The sequence below is a fragment of the Pangasianodon hypophthalmus genome, chromosome 15 (assembly GCF_027358585.1).
Source record: "Pangasianodon hypophthalmus isolate fPanHyp1 chromosome 15, fPanHyp1.pri, whole genome shotgun sequence".
In the NCBI taxonomy this organism is placed as follows: Eukaryota; Metazoa; Chordata; class Actinopteri; order Siluriformes; family Pangasiidae; genus Pangasianodon; species Pangasianodon hypophthalmus.
Window position 1 is genome coordinate 6,518,630 of NC_069724.1, and position 13,410 is coordinate 6,532,039.

The 13,410-nt window shown below is 38.6% G+C and overlaps 1 protein-coding gene across 1 annotated transcript; it reads right to left on the reverse strand.

Annotated features, from left to right (window-relative positions):
* Positions 1 to 2,865: 2,865 nt before the first annotated feature.
* adra1ba (adrenoceptor alpha 1Ba) lies at positions 2,866 to 12,844 on the reverse strand. Its single transcript, XM_026938487.3, has 2 exons — positions 11,529 to 12,844; positions 2,866 to 4,914 (listed from the first exon to the last, which is right to left on the reverse strand). Exons 1-2 carry the CDS (start codon positions 12,487 to 12,489, stop codon positions 4,370 to 4,372), a joined length of 1,506 nt encoding a protein of 501 aa, XP_026794288.1. The 5' UTR covers positions 12,490 to 12,844; the 3' UTR covers positions 2,866 to 4,369.
* Between the last annotated feature and the right edge of the window lie 566 nt (positions 12,845 to 13,410).

Below are 13,410 nucleotides of genomic sequence, written 5' to 3' on the forward strand. Positions count from 1 at the left end.
CTAGCACATGCAAGCTTTAGCACACTTTCCATAGACCAGATGCTGTAATCGCATTAAAAACTGAGCAATCTTGTGATGAGCTGCAGGATACTGGAAGCCTTTCTCTGCTTCTTTGGATCTCTCAGAAGGCCTTAATTTATTTACAAGCTGCAAGAGTGGCACGAGTAGTTGTGCTGACGTCCACTGTTTTCTGCTTTATGGATTTGCTTGGCTTGTCTCTGTGCCATCTGGAACATCCCTGCCTCTATAAGGGCTATAAGTGGAAAGCATGAATAAGGAATGATAAATGTACATCTCATAAAGCAGGATTCATGTCTATTATATTCACATTTTCAGTAGGTTTTAATTGTTTTCCAGCTAACACATATTGGAGCCTAGAATGTCGTGGGAACTTTTGTTTTCTTTCCTGAAACCTGAGAACAGATCTTTTTTAGTTAACGTTTGGTATTCAGGGAAGGTTTCTTTACAGAAATACAGCATTTGTGTTTCCTTGTGCATTATGGTTCATTGTGCATAATGTTCTCCTACAGCATTCCTTTAAATAATTTGAACATCTTGGGAGCCTTGCAGTAACCTGCAATTGTTTGGAGAACGTTCCCCTAAAATTCCAGTAACCTTTAAATTATTTGAATCACTCAGGAACTTGTTCTAACCTGGGATGGTTTGGAGAACATTCCTCTAACATTAGGGAAACATTCACTGAACCATCCATATATAACCATATTATTTTCTATGATTTTTTTTGTGAATATCTAAATGTATATATTTGTATACAAAAAAAGAAAAAACATAAACGCTAATGTTGGTGAACTTCAGAAACATCCCAGAAGAGAATGCTGTGGGAATGTTCCCAGAGCATTATTATTATTTTTTTTTAGTTGTTTAAATAATAGCTATTTGGCAAACCTCCTGTTATACGACTATAAAACAATGTTACTGGAACATTCCTGGAAAGTTAGTTTATAGTTACAAAACATAATATCTAAAAGCCTATAGAGCTTGGAAAGTGGCTACTTTTCTCTGGGAATTCTGGATGCTTCACCTTTGGCCTTTATTCTATAAATTCTATATTTTTTCTGATTTTTATTTATTTATTTGTGATTTTTTTTTAAATGTCTAAACCGTAACCCATAATTTTAAATTCTATGTTTTTAAAGGCAAATCTTACCCCTACTTTGGCAAAAAAAAAGCAAATATATATTAAATACACCACAGAAAAAAGGAAAAGGTTTTTAATGTAACATATAATAATGTATATAATTAAAATCTATGAAATTCATATTCAAATAACTCTGTCAGCTAATGTCATATAACCATAAGCGAATGTTGTGTTTTAAAGTTCCCCGAACGTTTTAGGACCAGTACTGTTAATCAAAGGAGAACGTTCTGAGATTGTTCGCAAAATAACCAAAGTGGAGCCAAATGATAACTTTAGGAAAATATTCGGTATTTGCTGGGTTTGCTTTGCATCTGCTGTAAGTAAACTCTGGATCTTATGCTGTGCATCACTATTATAGTCACAGTCACTACAGCCTTATATATTGAAAGTAAATATTTCCTTCAACTTAAGTTTGAATCCAGCAAGTCGATAGGTAAGTGAAAATGAAAGCACCAGTACAAGAGGACAAGCAGGATATTTGTGTTTATTATGTATACCTACCTTGTATCTCTGCTTACTGGCCATTTCATCACATACATCTACCATGTAGGTCACCTTGTCAGTGAACAATTACTGACTGAGGCCCATCTATTGCTAAGGACAATTGATTTGCCGCCCTCCTTACTCTTCCATCAATAAAAAATGGGCCTCCGTAGGACCGTGACTGATTAGAAATCATGTGGGTGGTAGACCATTTTCAGCACAGCAGTGACATTGACATGGTAGTGTGTGTGGTGCTGGTATGAGTGGCTCAGGCGCGGCAGTAAGCTCTTCAAATTCTGTGTAACGTCCATAATCGAAGCTGTTAGTAAAGGTCAAAGTCCAACAAATAGATAGAATTTCTCTCTCACTGTGCTCTCTGGAAATGCACTGTCACCTCTTGTACATACCAAATAAAAGAAATTTTCAATCCTTTTTCAATACTGAGAAAATGTTAGATACTTTAGCTGATTTGTGTAGCAGTGTAAAGGAAATACTGCACTGAGTTCACTCAAGGTTAGTCAGTCTTTTAAAACGTTATGTATATGGCAATAAAAAATAGAAAATGATATCTAGAGCCATGTCTACAGGCACAGAGTGCAAGTAAATGGACACTATTTTCTGTGGTGCAGTCAGTCAGATTAAATTCAAGGGTATTTATGTCTGGGTAGGAATTATAGCCCTTTTTACACATAATCCTGAAAATGCTGAAATTGGTGTATATCTGATAGTCAGCTACTCATTTGTTTCTTCTCCTGCTGTGTAATTACATCATTGGCTCATGCACATCTGAGCTAATAAAAGGTCCAAATTTGATTCTAGATGTGACCATTGAACTTACCGTCTAACAACAAGAGAAGCAAGAGGCTGAAAAATCAGAATAAGTTAATCCGACATGTAGCCACTTAAAGGCAAAAATGCACTAGTAAGATTATAATGTCATCATGCGAGTTTAATTCAGATGCTGATTTAAGTAAAGAATAAAGGGCTTATGACATACAGATAAAATAAAAAAAAATAATAATTTTTTTTAAAAACAAATAATACGAATAATATACTCTCTCTCTCTCTCTCTCTCTCTCTCTCTCTCTCTCTATATATATATATATATATATATATATATATATATATAAACACTACAGAATGTGAAACCCAGTTACATACCACATAATATTCCCAAATTCATAGTCACTTTTACAATGAAGATAAAACAAGATACCAGCAAATTCAACAAAACAATGAATCTCTTTATTACAATACAACTACAATAACAGTGACAAACACAGCTTATTATAAATAGGGTCAATATATACAAAGGATAGCACAGAAGTTAAAGCCAACATAATATTTGCAAAGTATCTGTCCAAATGAGAACACAATAGTGGGCCTAAAACAAAACTATGTGAGACACCATACTGCACTTATTAGGCTCTGAAGAATCTCTTTTAATCTCAGTAAACGGTTGTCAACGTAGAACTAAACCTTGCAAAAATGTGTCTGTCTAAACCGACCATGTTTTTAAGCCTGCCTGTAAAAATATCATTGTCAATAGCAGGGACGCATCAATACCATTTTTACCCAAAACAAGTACAAGGAAGTTTTGTGTGTGTGTGTGTGTGTGTACTGGACAATACCAATAATGATACTAAAATAAGTAACCTACTTAGTATTAATCAATCAGTGGTGTCAGTGAACATGATATTTATCTCTGTTTATGTTTTACCTGGATTTAATAGTGATCATATTTGCATGTTCAAGGACTAGGCTCATTCTTTCTAACATTAGTTGATTTGAAATGAAGCGTATTAGCTAGCTTCACAAGTTACCTTGGATCGAGAAAAGGCTGCAATGGAGAAGATCCAGCTTTGTTTAACTTAGGAAAAGTGCTTCTGAACAGCTGTAAGTAAAATATGTTTCATTGTCTTCATTGTATCCGAATCCCTCGTTGTCTAGGACCGATCGTGACTGATCGTCAAGAACAACATTCTGGGTAAGGCTGTTATTTTCACTCACTTAGCGTTGTATGTAGACATTTTCTCTCGCCTAACCAGCATTAACTGCTGCAGTGTGCTGCTAGCAATGAACTCCTCGTTTTTGAGATTTATGTTTAAGATGTTTAAACAGGTTACTTGTATTATAGAAAAATGCTGTAGTACCTTCCGCTTGATATTTTCACAGAGCACAGTTTGCAGTCTGCTTTGCATTGATTGCCAGCATTATTGATGAAATACTTCCAGATTGCTGTCATTTCTTGACATTTGTCTGTAGCATGACAATGTTGATATCAGAACATTTTTACGAGAACATTCTTACTACAATGCTTCTGGAAACCAGACTGATTTACATCATGCTTATCTTTAATATGTACAGCATTTTCAGATTTTGAACTAAAAAAAATATTCCATACAAATAAAGGCTATTATTATTATTATTATTATTATTATTATTATTATTATTTAAAAATATGTTTAATAATAACTTTACAGCACAAGTATGCACAGAATGTATGTGATAAAATCCAAGGTAAGTAAAATGCACAAATATTCACTCTTAATTCCACAGAGTTTCAACATCAGTAGCCACTGCATGTGTCATAACTTTGTTCACAATGCAGACATGCAGAATAAAAAATTATTCAATTACAACAAGAATGTCAAATGTACACAATAAAAACAAAAAGAAGAAACAAAGAGGGAGCACTGGTGTGAAAGCTAGACATCATGTAACCAACTACAGTATAATTTCAGGCGTTATTCTAGAATTTATCTCTGGTTCGACTTCTTCTTTAACGTTCTGCCCATTGGCGTGCTGGATCTCTTTTGCTGGAGCCCCATCAGGAATAAGAAGAGTCATCCTGCTGGATTTGTCTGAATTCTCACACACTGGTCCAGGGCTGGCAATGAACTTCCTAGGGAAGGAACTGCTAGACAGAGAGGTGGAGGAGGAACTCCAGCCTGGTAAGAGACCCGATGCTGTATGTGAGCCACTGCCTCTGCTGAAGAACCGAGGGCTGGGAGAAGCGTGACTGCCGTTCATGCAAACTGAGCTGTTGTCCATGTAGCTCTGGTTGGCGGGACCCATGTGGGATCGGTAGTTGTAGGGTCTCCAGCCCTTCCTCTGCTGGCACTGACAGCGCAGGATGCGGATAAATCCCTGTTTAAACTCACGGCTGGTGCATGGGTAGATGATGGGGTTCAGGCAGCTGTTGAAGTAACCGAGCCAGAAGATCACCTTGAAAAATGTCTCTGGAGGACGCAGGTTGGTATTGAAGGAACCTAAAAATACAAGTTTATTCAGTAAACTAAACCACAGCCCTTTAACACCTTGATCAATTTTCTGTTGCACCAACAGATGGCATGGTTCAGCTAATGAAAGCTTCAAAATCATGATGGGTAATGTTTGTGGGTAATATTAGGGGTTTTTAAATGACAAAACTGAACAAATTATCACATATCATGCACATTTTGCAGATTAAAGCACTGCCATGAAAATCAAGCACAAATCTGTATCACTTAAATTTGAAAATGACAAAATCTCCATCTCCATTAATCAACAATAGCCACTGAATATGATGTGTGTAGTAGCATGCTTCAAGACAAGGAGCAATAACCGCAATTTTACTGCAGTAAGGTGGGGTTTGTGGAGTTGGAGCTGCAGTGCATTCACCATATACACTCACTAGCCACTTTATTAGGAACACTTGTACACATTTATGCATGCAATTATTCAATCAGCCAACCATGTGGCAGCAACACAATGCATAACATCATGCAGACACAGGTCGTGAGCTTCAGTTAATGCTCACATAAAACAACAGAATGGGGAAAAATGTGATCTCAGTGACTGTGACCATGGCACGGTTATTGGTACCACACAGGCTGGTTTAAATATTTCAGAAATTGCTGATCTCCTGTGATTCTGTGGTTGGAAATGTCTTGTTGATGTGAGAGGTCAGAGGAGAATGGCCAAACAGGTTCAAGCTGACAGGAAGGCTACAGTAACTCAAATAACCACTCTTTACAACCATGGGAAACAGAAAAGGATTTCAGAATGCACATCATGTCAGATCTTTGAACGACTGGACAGCTGAATAATGGAAAACGACCAGAAAACCTTCAACTGTCCAGTTTCGGTGAGCCTGTGCCCGCTGTAGCCTGTGTGCTTTTCTGCTCACCACAGTTATTTGAGTTACCATAGCCTTCCTATTAGCTCGAACCAGTCTGTCCATTGTACCGTTGTTTCTAATGAAGTGGCCAGTGAGTATGTATATAGTTTTTTTGGTCATCTTTTAACTTAAACTTTGGTTTTTTTTTATGCAACAGAGTTTCCTTCATTTTAACATCTTTTCTTGTTCTATTATTACAGTCTTTAAAATGAATAAAAAACATTTCAACACACTCTTTTAAAAGCTATTTGTATGCACTACAGCAGAAACTGAGAACACTTTCAGATTTTTGGTCTACATACTCATTTTTCAGATATTCAGATTAAAAAAGATCATGAAAATCCATTGGGCATATCCAAACGTCTCCCTATTGCCTCTGAAATCTTCCATTCACTATCTGACTTATCCCACAGGAATTCTTTTTGAGATGTTGTGCATCCTGTATCCTTTTATGGCCTTCATCCTAGCTCTGTTCTAGCATTTTCATACTCTCTTTTTAGTATGACATAAATAATAAAAAAATATCTGACAGGACAAACAGGAGTCTTTCCACTTGACAGATTCACCTGCCATATGTGTTCATTCGTGTTACAACACATTTCTGTCACATTTTTCTGTCCTAAAACAATGCTATCCAAATGACAAGTAAGCACTTTAATTGCTCAGACAGATTACAGAGCTCAGAGGGGTTTCTCACCTAATCAGCAAAGCTGAATTATAAGTAGCTTCCTTAGAACACATCAATAAAGCTCACATCTGGGGCAGCAAATAACCCATTAACTCAAGGGCATTATTCAATTAAATCAAGCCTTATCCTTCTCTAACTTACTCTTAACACTTTGCTACAGAGACAGAGACCTTTCATATCCAAAACACTATTAGCAAAGTAATTAAATTCCACCAAGAGTACCATGGAGGAATTACAGGTCACCATGCAGCACAGGTCTTGTCAGTTAGGGCATACATATTCACTACTTGGAAACGTACATGTATTTTCAGTTTCTTTTTGAAAGTTTTATAAAATATGTTAGAATTTTGTTAGAAGAGGTCATATTGAAGTTAATATTCAAACTTAACGGTCTGCCAAAAATGAACAAAACTGACACATCGCTACTTCAAGAAAACATTAATATTCAGATAATCAGTAATCAGCTATCAAAATGTCACCGATGCTCCTGTGCTGTCACATCTTCATCAAAACAGACAAGAGTGCTTACAAACTCTTACAGACAACAGTGGTTAAAGGTTTTAAAATGTTTTAAAATGACCAGGAAATTCAGCCATCAGAACAAAACTCATTGAATTAATCAGCGATTATTTCCTCAACAATGTTAGCGTGAACAGAGATCAGTTAAGAGACAACCACTGAATACGAGGCACTCAAGGCAATGAACTCTTTCACACTGACGCACCCAAGACCTCCTTTTCCGATGTGACAACTAATTAGTAAGTCGTAGGTGGAAGGTGTGTAGGAGCATGCTTAAGATCAAGGAGCAATAACATTAATTATACTGCAATAAGGTGGGGTTTGTGGAGTTGGAGCTGCCATACATTCAAAATCTGCACTCACTGGCCACTTTATTAGGAACATGTGTACATAGGCTCATGCATGCAATTATTCAATCAGCCAATTATGTGGCAGCAACACAATGCATAACATCATGCAGACACAGGTCAGGAGCTTCAGTTAATGCTCACATAAAACAACAGAATGGGGAAAAATGTGATCTCAGTGACTTTGACCATGGCACGGTTGTTGGTGCCACTCGGGCTGGTTTAAGTATTTCAGAAACTGCGGATCTCCTGGGAATGTCTTGTTGATGAGAGAGGTCAGAAGAGAATGGCCAAACAGGTTCGAGCTGACAGGAACGCTCCAGTAACTCAAATAACCACTCTTTACAACCGTGGTGAGCAGAAAATGATCTCAGAATGCACAACACGTCAAACCTTTGGACAAGTTTAAGAACGGAAAAAGACCAGGCCATCGTTAACTGTCCACGTTCGGTGAGACTGTGCCCGCTGTAGCCTCAGATTCTTGTTCTTGGCTGACAGGAGAGGAACCTAGTGTGATCTTCTGCTGTTGTTGCCCATCCGCCTCAAGGGTTGGCATGTTGTGTGTTCTGTGTGTGCTTTTCTGCTTACCACAGTTATAAAGAGTGGTTATTTGAGTTACCGTAGCCTTCCGGTCAGCTCGAACCAGTCTAGCGGTTGTACCATTTTTCCTAATGAAGTGGTCATTGAGTATGTTAAAACAATTATAATTCATTCAAATTTGGCAGTAATGTTGCTTTTCCATAAGCAGATTTGGTTATAAATGGAGAGTTGGAGGGTGGAACTGGAATTAAATCTTTAAATGCAATTTTTTCACTTTTGGGTGTAACAAAATTTTAAAATGCTAGAACTTTACATCTACTTGGGATAGGTGCAAAAGAGAACAGAATTCATTCGGGAAAACCTGTAGTTTATATATTGCAGAAAATGTCAAAATTTGACCACGTGAAGGGTTTCCCACACCACACAATTTTTCGGGATTGTTACTGCATTTACCTTTGTGTTGCCCTATCAGTATTACTACATACTGTATTTAAGGATAATGCTGCTCATTTACTGCATAAGGCAGGGCACTATGGGGGACACACTTTGTAAACAGTGTTTATCAGAGATCCTACAGTAGCTACCAGGACAATAACTTACACACAAGACCTAAAACAGACCTGAATTACAGTGTTTTATTGCCCCCTTGTGTAATTTCTCTACAATAAGTATTCATGTTCAGACTTCATCTAAATTACATTAGCATGGCATATGAAGACAAAGGGCACAGAGAGGGAAGGTCACACACATGGAAAATTTTTCTTCCAAAATCGTCCCTGCAGGACAAACACAGCTGACCCGTAGTGCGAGGTGGCCAGCTATAGGAGAGCGGAGCATTTCAGTCATAAAAATGAAAGCAGATGCTTCATTCCTGACCTGTTTGGGCGTATATGTGGTGGGAACGCTACCTCATCATTACTCCCACACCTCGGCACTTTCCTAGCAGCTCACAAGGGGAGAAAGCCTGGGAATTAGAGAGTCCCTCGAAAGACATTGGCATTTCCTCTACATTCTTCTTTGAGACCACAACAAAATTCAGGGCTCTACAGGACTGCACTTGACCAATGCAGAAACAATCCAATTAATCCTGACCAGATTAAACAATGTAGACAGACAGACAGATGAGGGATTTATATGGAAGTCCTTTATAAAGCATAATGCATCATTAAGTTGGCCTTGATGAGAACTAATAAGTAATAGTAGGTACAAATTAGTGCTAAGAAGGATAAAGCAGGGGTATTTAACTAAAATGTGTTAGTAATAAGACAGAAGATAAACACATACGTTTGTCTTAATCGTTTCTGTTCTCATCATCATTGTTCAAGCCATGTTATCAGTTCACTAATAATTTTTTTTCCCATTTCTGACATAATGTCTCTAGCGCTATAGATAGACTCTGGTCTGATGAGCTTCCATAAGCTAAATAATTTATATAAATGTGTGTGATTGGATAAGTTGCAATAGAGAATCTGCTATTGAAGCTCATGTTTAGAAAACTGGAGTTGCTGAACTATGGCCAGTTTTTTTTTTTTTTTATACATTAAATGGCTACAGTATTTCTTCTGTTTGGTCAACTATCTGAACATTTAAATAATTCAAATAAATGCTGATGTTGCACTCTTTTACAAAAGGGTTCCTTAAAAGGGTTAAGGTCAAACTAGAGACCCCTTTAAGGTGCTTGATGGAATATTTTTGTTAAGAGTGTACTATGGCCAATAAAATTAAGACACTGAATAAATTCTGTTTTTTGAAGATTTGACTTTTCTACAGCACACCATTATTTCACCCCACAAACCTCACAAAGGGGACCAGATGGGGATTTTTATAATTATAAATTTTAATTAATAATTATTTCTCCCTGAATATTTAATTTTTCTGGTACATACCTGTATGAGTCAACAGGGAAATAAGGGTCGTAAGGGTGAAGGGTGTAATATTTATACATATTAGTAATGATCCATAAAATGAATAACCTTCATACACACACACACACACACACACACACACACACAAACATTTATCGTCACCCATATATACAGGGGTGCTATAAAGAAGGCGAGGGTGGGGATGATTCTGAGGGCCCTGAGTAAACATCAGACACTGAGGAAATGTAGAGAAGGAGAATAGTCCAGGAAGGTGAAAACTGGGGGAAAAAAGTATTGGCACCCCCTGCATTTACATATAATTGTATATTTTCCACCATTTATACATTTATATATTTTATCATCTATATATTCTGTCTGTGAGTAACCCACTAATTTTGCAAACAACAGTCATAATACTGCATAAGTCTATTTTTTTTAATAAATCAGCATTATATCAAAATAAACCGAAAACCTCCCACAAATAAAGGCCTTTCTGGATTATAATATTGCTTCAGATCACTCGTTTCCTTCACCATTCTGGCCAAGACAAATAACATTAATCAGTGTGTTTTTACTGGCTATTGAACTGCATTCTAGATGAATGAAGTAGAAATACCTGGAAATTCACTCAGTCTTTATTACTTTGCCACTTTCAGTTTTTTGTAAGCTCATTCACGCAGATGTCAACTGCACGACTATCACAACTACTTATAAATAAAAATAAAAATAAGTATAATGAATAGTCTGTGCTGTATAACTGGATTTTGTATGTATCTTGTTAAATTATTATACTTGCCTTACTGTACACAACATATGGAAAACAACTCTATAGCATGATATACTGTATCATGTAACAGAAACCAGATGTCATCAACTGCAGTAGCATTGGAGGTGTTGTGTTGGAGGCCCGGAGTCCACTGCAGGTTGCTGGTTTGCTGTAACACACCTACACACTCAGAAATAAACTATACTTTTCTTGTTGTTGCTGTGGTACCATCAAGGGGACGTGTTTTCTACTTTTTGTATGTGTATTTTACCTAGAAATATGAATGTAGTGTACCTTTACAGATAACTTAATGTACAGGATTGGAAGTTAAGGATAACTGCTGTACCTTTAAATATTTACTTTAAAAGCTGATTACAATCACAACCCCTAGGTACAACACACCTTCGAAGGCATAAGACGTTAAAAGGCACCACTCCAGCAACAAGAAAAATGACAGCTTGGTACATTTATTTCTGAAAGTGTACTAAAGCTGGTTATTGAATGGTTAAGTTGGTGTGTTTAAACTAGGAAATCACTGAACTGTGCTGAACTTTGGGCTTCTAGGCCTGGATCCCTGTAATAAAGGACTAATTTATTATAGCACGCTTATTGAATTACGGAAAAGCCAAGTGCTTTAACCACTGGTTCCCAATCGTGGTGCTAGAGTACCCAGTATTCTGCGTATTTTAGTATTTTTTAGTCCACTTCAACTCAGAAATGGCTGTTAATTAGTTGTTTAGTTGAATCTGGTGTGTTGTGAGCACTAAAATGTGCAGGACAGGGGGGAACTCCAGGGGACCTGTGGCTTAAATTAATGTTTTTATACCTCATGTTTTAAAACAACTTGCAGTTCTTCTATAAATGTCAGCAAGATAGGAAGATCAGTACGTTAACTGAGTCACTGAGAGCAAGAAAAAGTGCAAAGACATTAAAAAAACCAAAGAGTTAAGGAAATTAGGCTGATTGGGGGGTTTTGGAGCTGGAGTATGAAGCACCTACCGATGGGCAGTACGAGGAAAAACGGTAACCAGCACAGGATGAACATGCCTACTACAACGCCAAGAGTTTTGGCAGCTTTCTTTTCTCTAGAAAACTTCAGTAATTTGACAGTGAGCGAGCTCCTCATCTGGCCCTTGCCCGTGCTGCTGCAGTCGTCTTGGATCTGAGAGCCCTTGTAATGCACTCGGAGTGTGAGCTCACTGGAGTCATTGCGCTCCTTCATCACTCCAGCTTCTAAATTCTTAGTGGTCCTTTTGGCAACGATGTAAACGCGGCAGTACATGGCCAAAATCACAGCTAGCGGGATGTAGAAGGAGCCAAGAGACGAAAAAAGCGCATAAAACGGCTCCTCTGTTATTGGACAAACGGTTTCATCCTCAGAAGGTGGCTCTTTCCATCCAAGCAAGGGTCCGATGGATATAATCAGAGCAAGTACCCAAACTCCCAGCATGGCCAGGAGCGCTCTTTTCTCTGTCACAATAGTCGGGTACTGCAGAGGATACCGCACTCCGATGTACCTGTCGATGGATATTACGCACAAGCTCATGATGGACGCTGTGCAACACAGGACATCTACGGCAGCCCAGATGTCACAGAAGATCCTCCCGAAGACCCAGTAGTTCAGAATCTCCAGCGTGGCGGACACTGGGAGCACGGTGGTGCCAAGCAACAGATCCGCAATGGCCAGGTTGATGATGAAGTAGTTAGTTGGAATGCGCAGGTGCCTGTTGCACACCACGGAGAGGATAACCAGGATGTTGCCCACGATGGCGAACACTATAAATGCGCCCAGAACCATGCCCACAGGCAGCGCCCGACTGAGGCTGAGGTGCGCGCTGCCAGGCCCGGGCGCGGAGCTCGAGTTGGAGCTGTTGGGCGACGCGTGGGAGCGGACCTCACTGTGCAGTCCCAATGACGCGTTATTCCACACGGTTGCGGCATCACCAAGATCAGAATCCATTCTGGCAAACCCGTATCTCCATACCAAGTGGGCTCGCTTTTCACCTTCCAGTGAGTCAGTGAGTGTGCGATCTCATTTGTTGCGCAGACTTCAACTGCCTTGCTTTCTAATTCTTTGATTCCTTATGCAAAGTCTTTCCATGTACTGCGTACAAAGCGCAGTGTCAAACTTCTCCATTTTCTCCACACAGCACAGACGTTGTGTTCATGATATCCCCGGAATGGTGTCCAAGTTGCTTGCTGGTTTCGTTTGCATTGCAGTTGGGGCTCTTTTCTTTTTTTTTTTTTTTTCTTTCCAGCAGCTGCTTGTGTCCTCCGCAGTGCTCTCGCTCCTGAGCCCGTTCATCCATGCGCTCCCAGTCCCAACCCCGCCCCCTCCCTCCCCCAAACTAATCCTTACCGGACACGTCAAGACTCGGACTCATGACTGTAAATTCGTAACTCGCACGAGCCAACTCGTATGACTCGTACGCAAAGTCGTGAAAACACAGAACGTTTCCATAACGTTAGCAGTTGGTTCTCCTTTGCTTATTTTCTAGGGAACCATTTCACAAAGTTCTGGGAACGTTCTGTCTAAAACCAGCACTTTTTCCAAAACATTCTGAGAACACAACATTCTCTTATGGTTATATGACAATGGACAAAGAACATTCACCAAAGTTTGCCTTTAGATTTTTTTTTTATTTATTTATTTTTGGTAACTACAAACTAACCTTACAGGAACATTACCATAACATTCTTTCATGGTTGCATAACAGGAAATCTTCCAGATAGGTATTTCTGTAACTATAACCTTACTTTCCAGGAATATACTCTCACAGGAAGTTCATAAGGTTACTTTTAGGTTTTATTTTTTTGCACACAAGTGGTTCGAATACAGACCACCTTTAAATAGTAACTACAGCAGACAGTAACAGGTTTG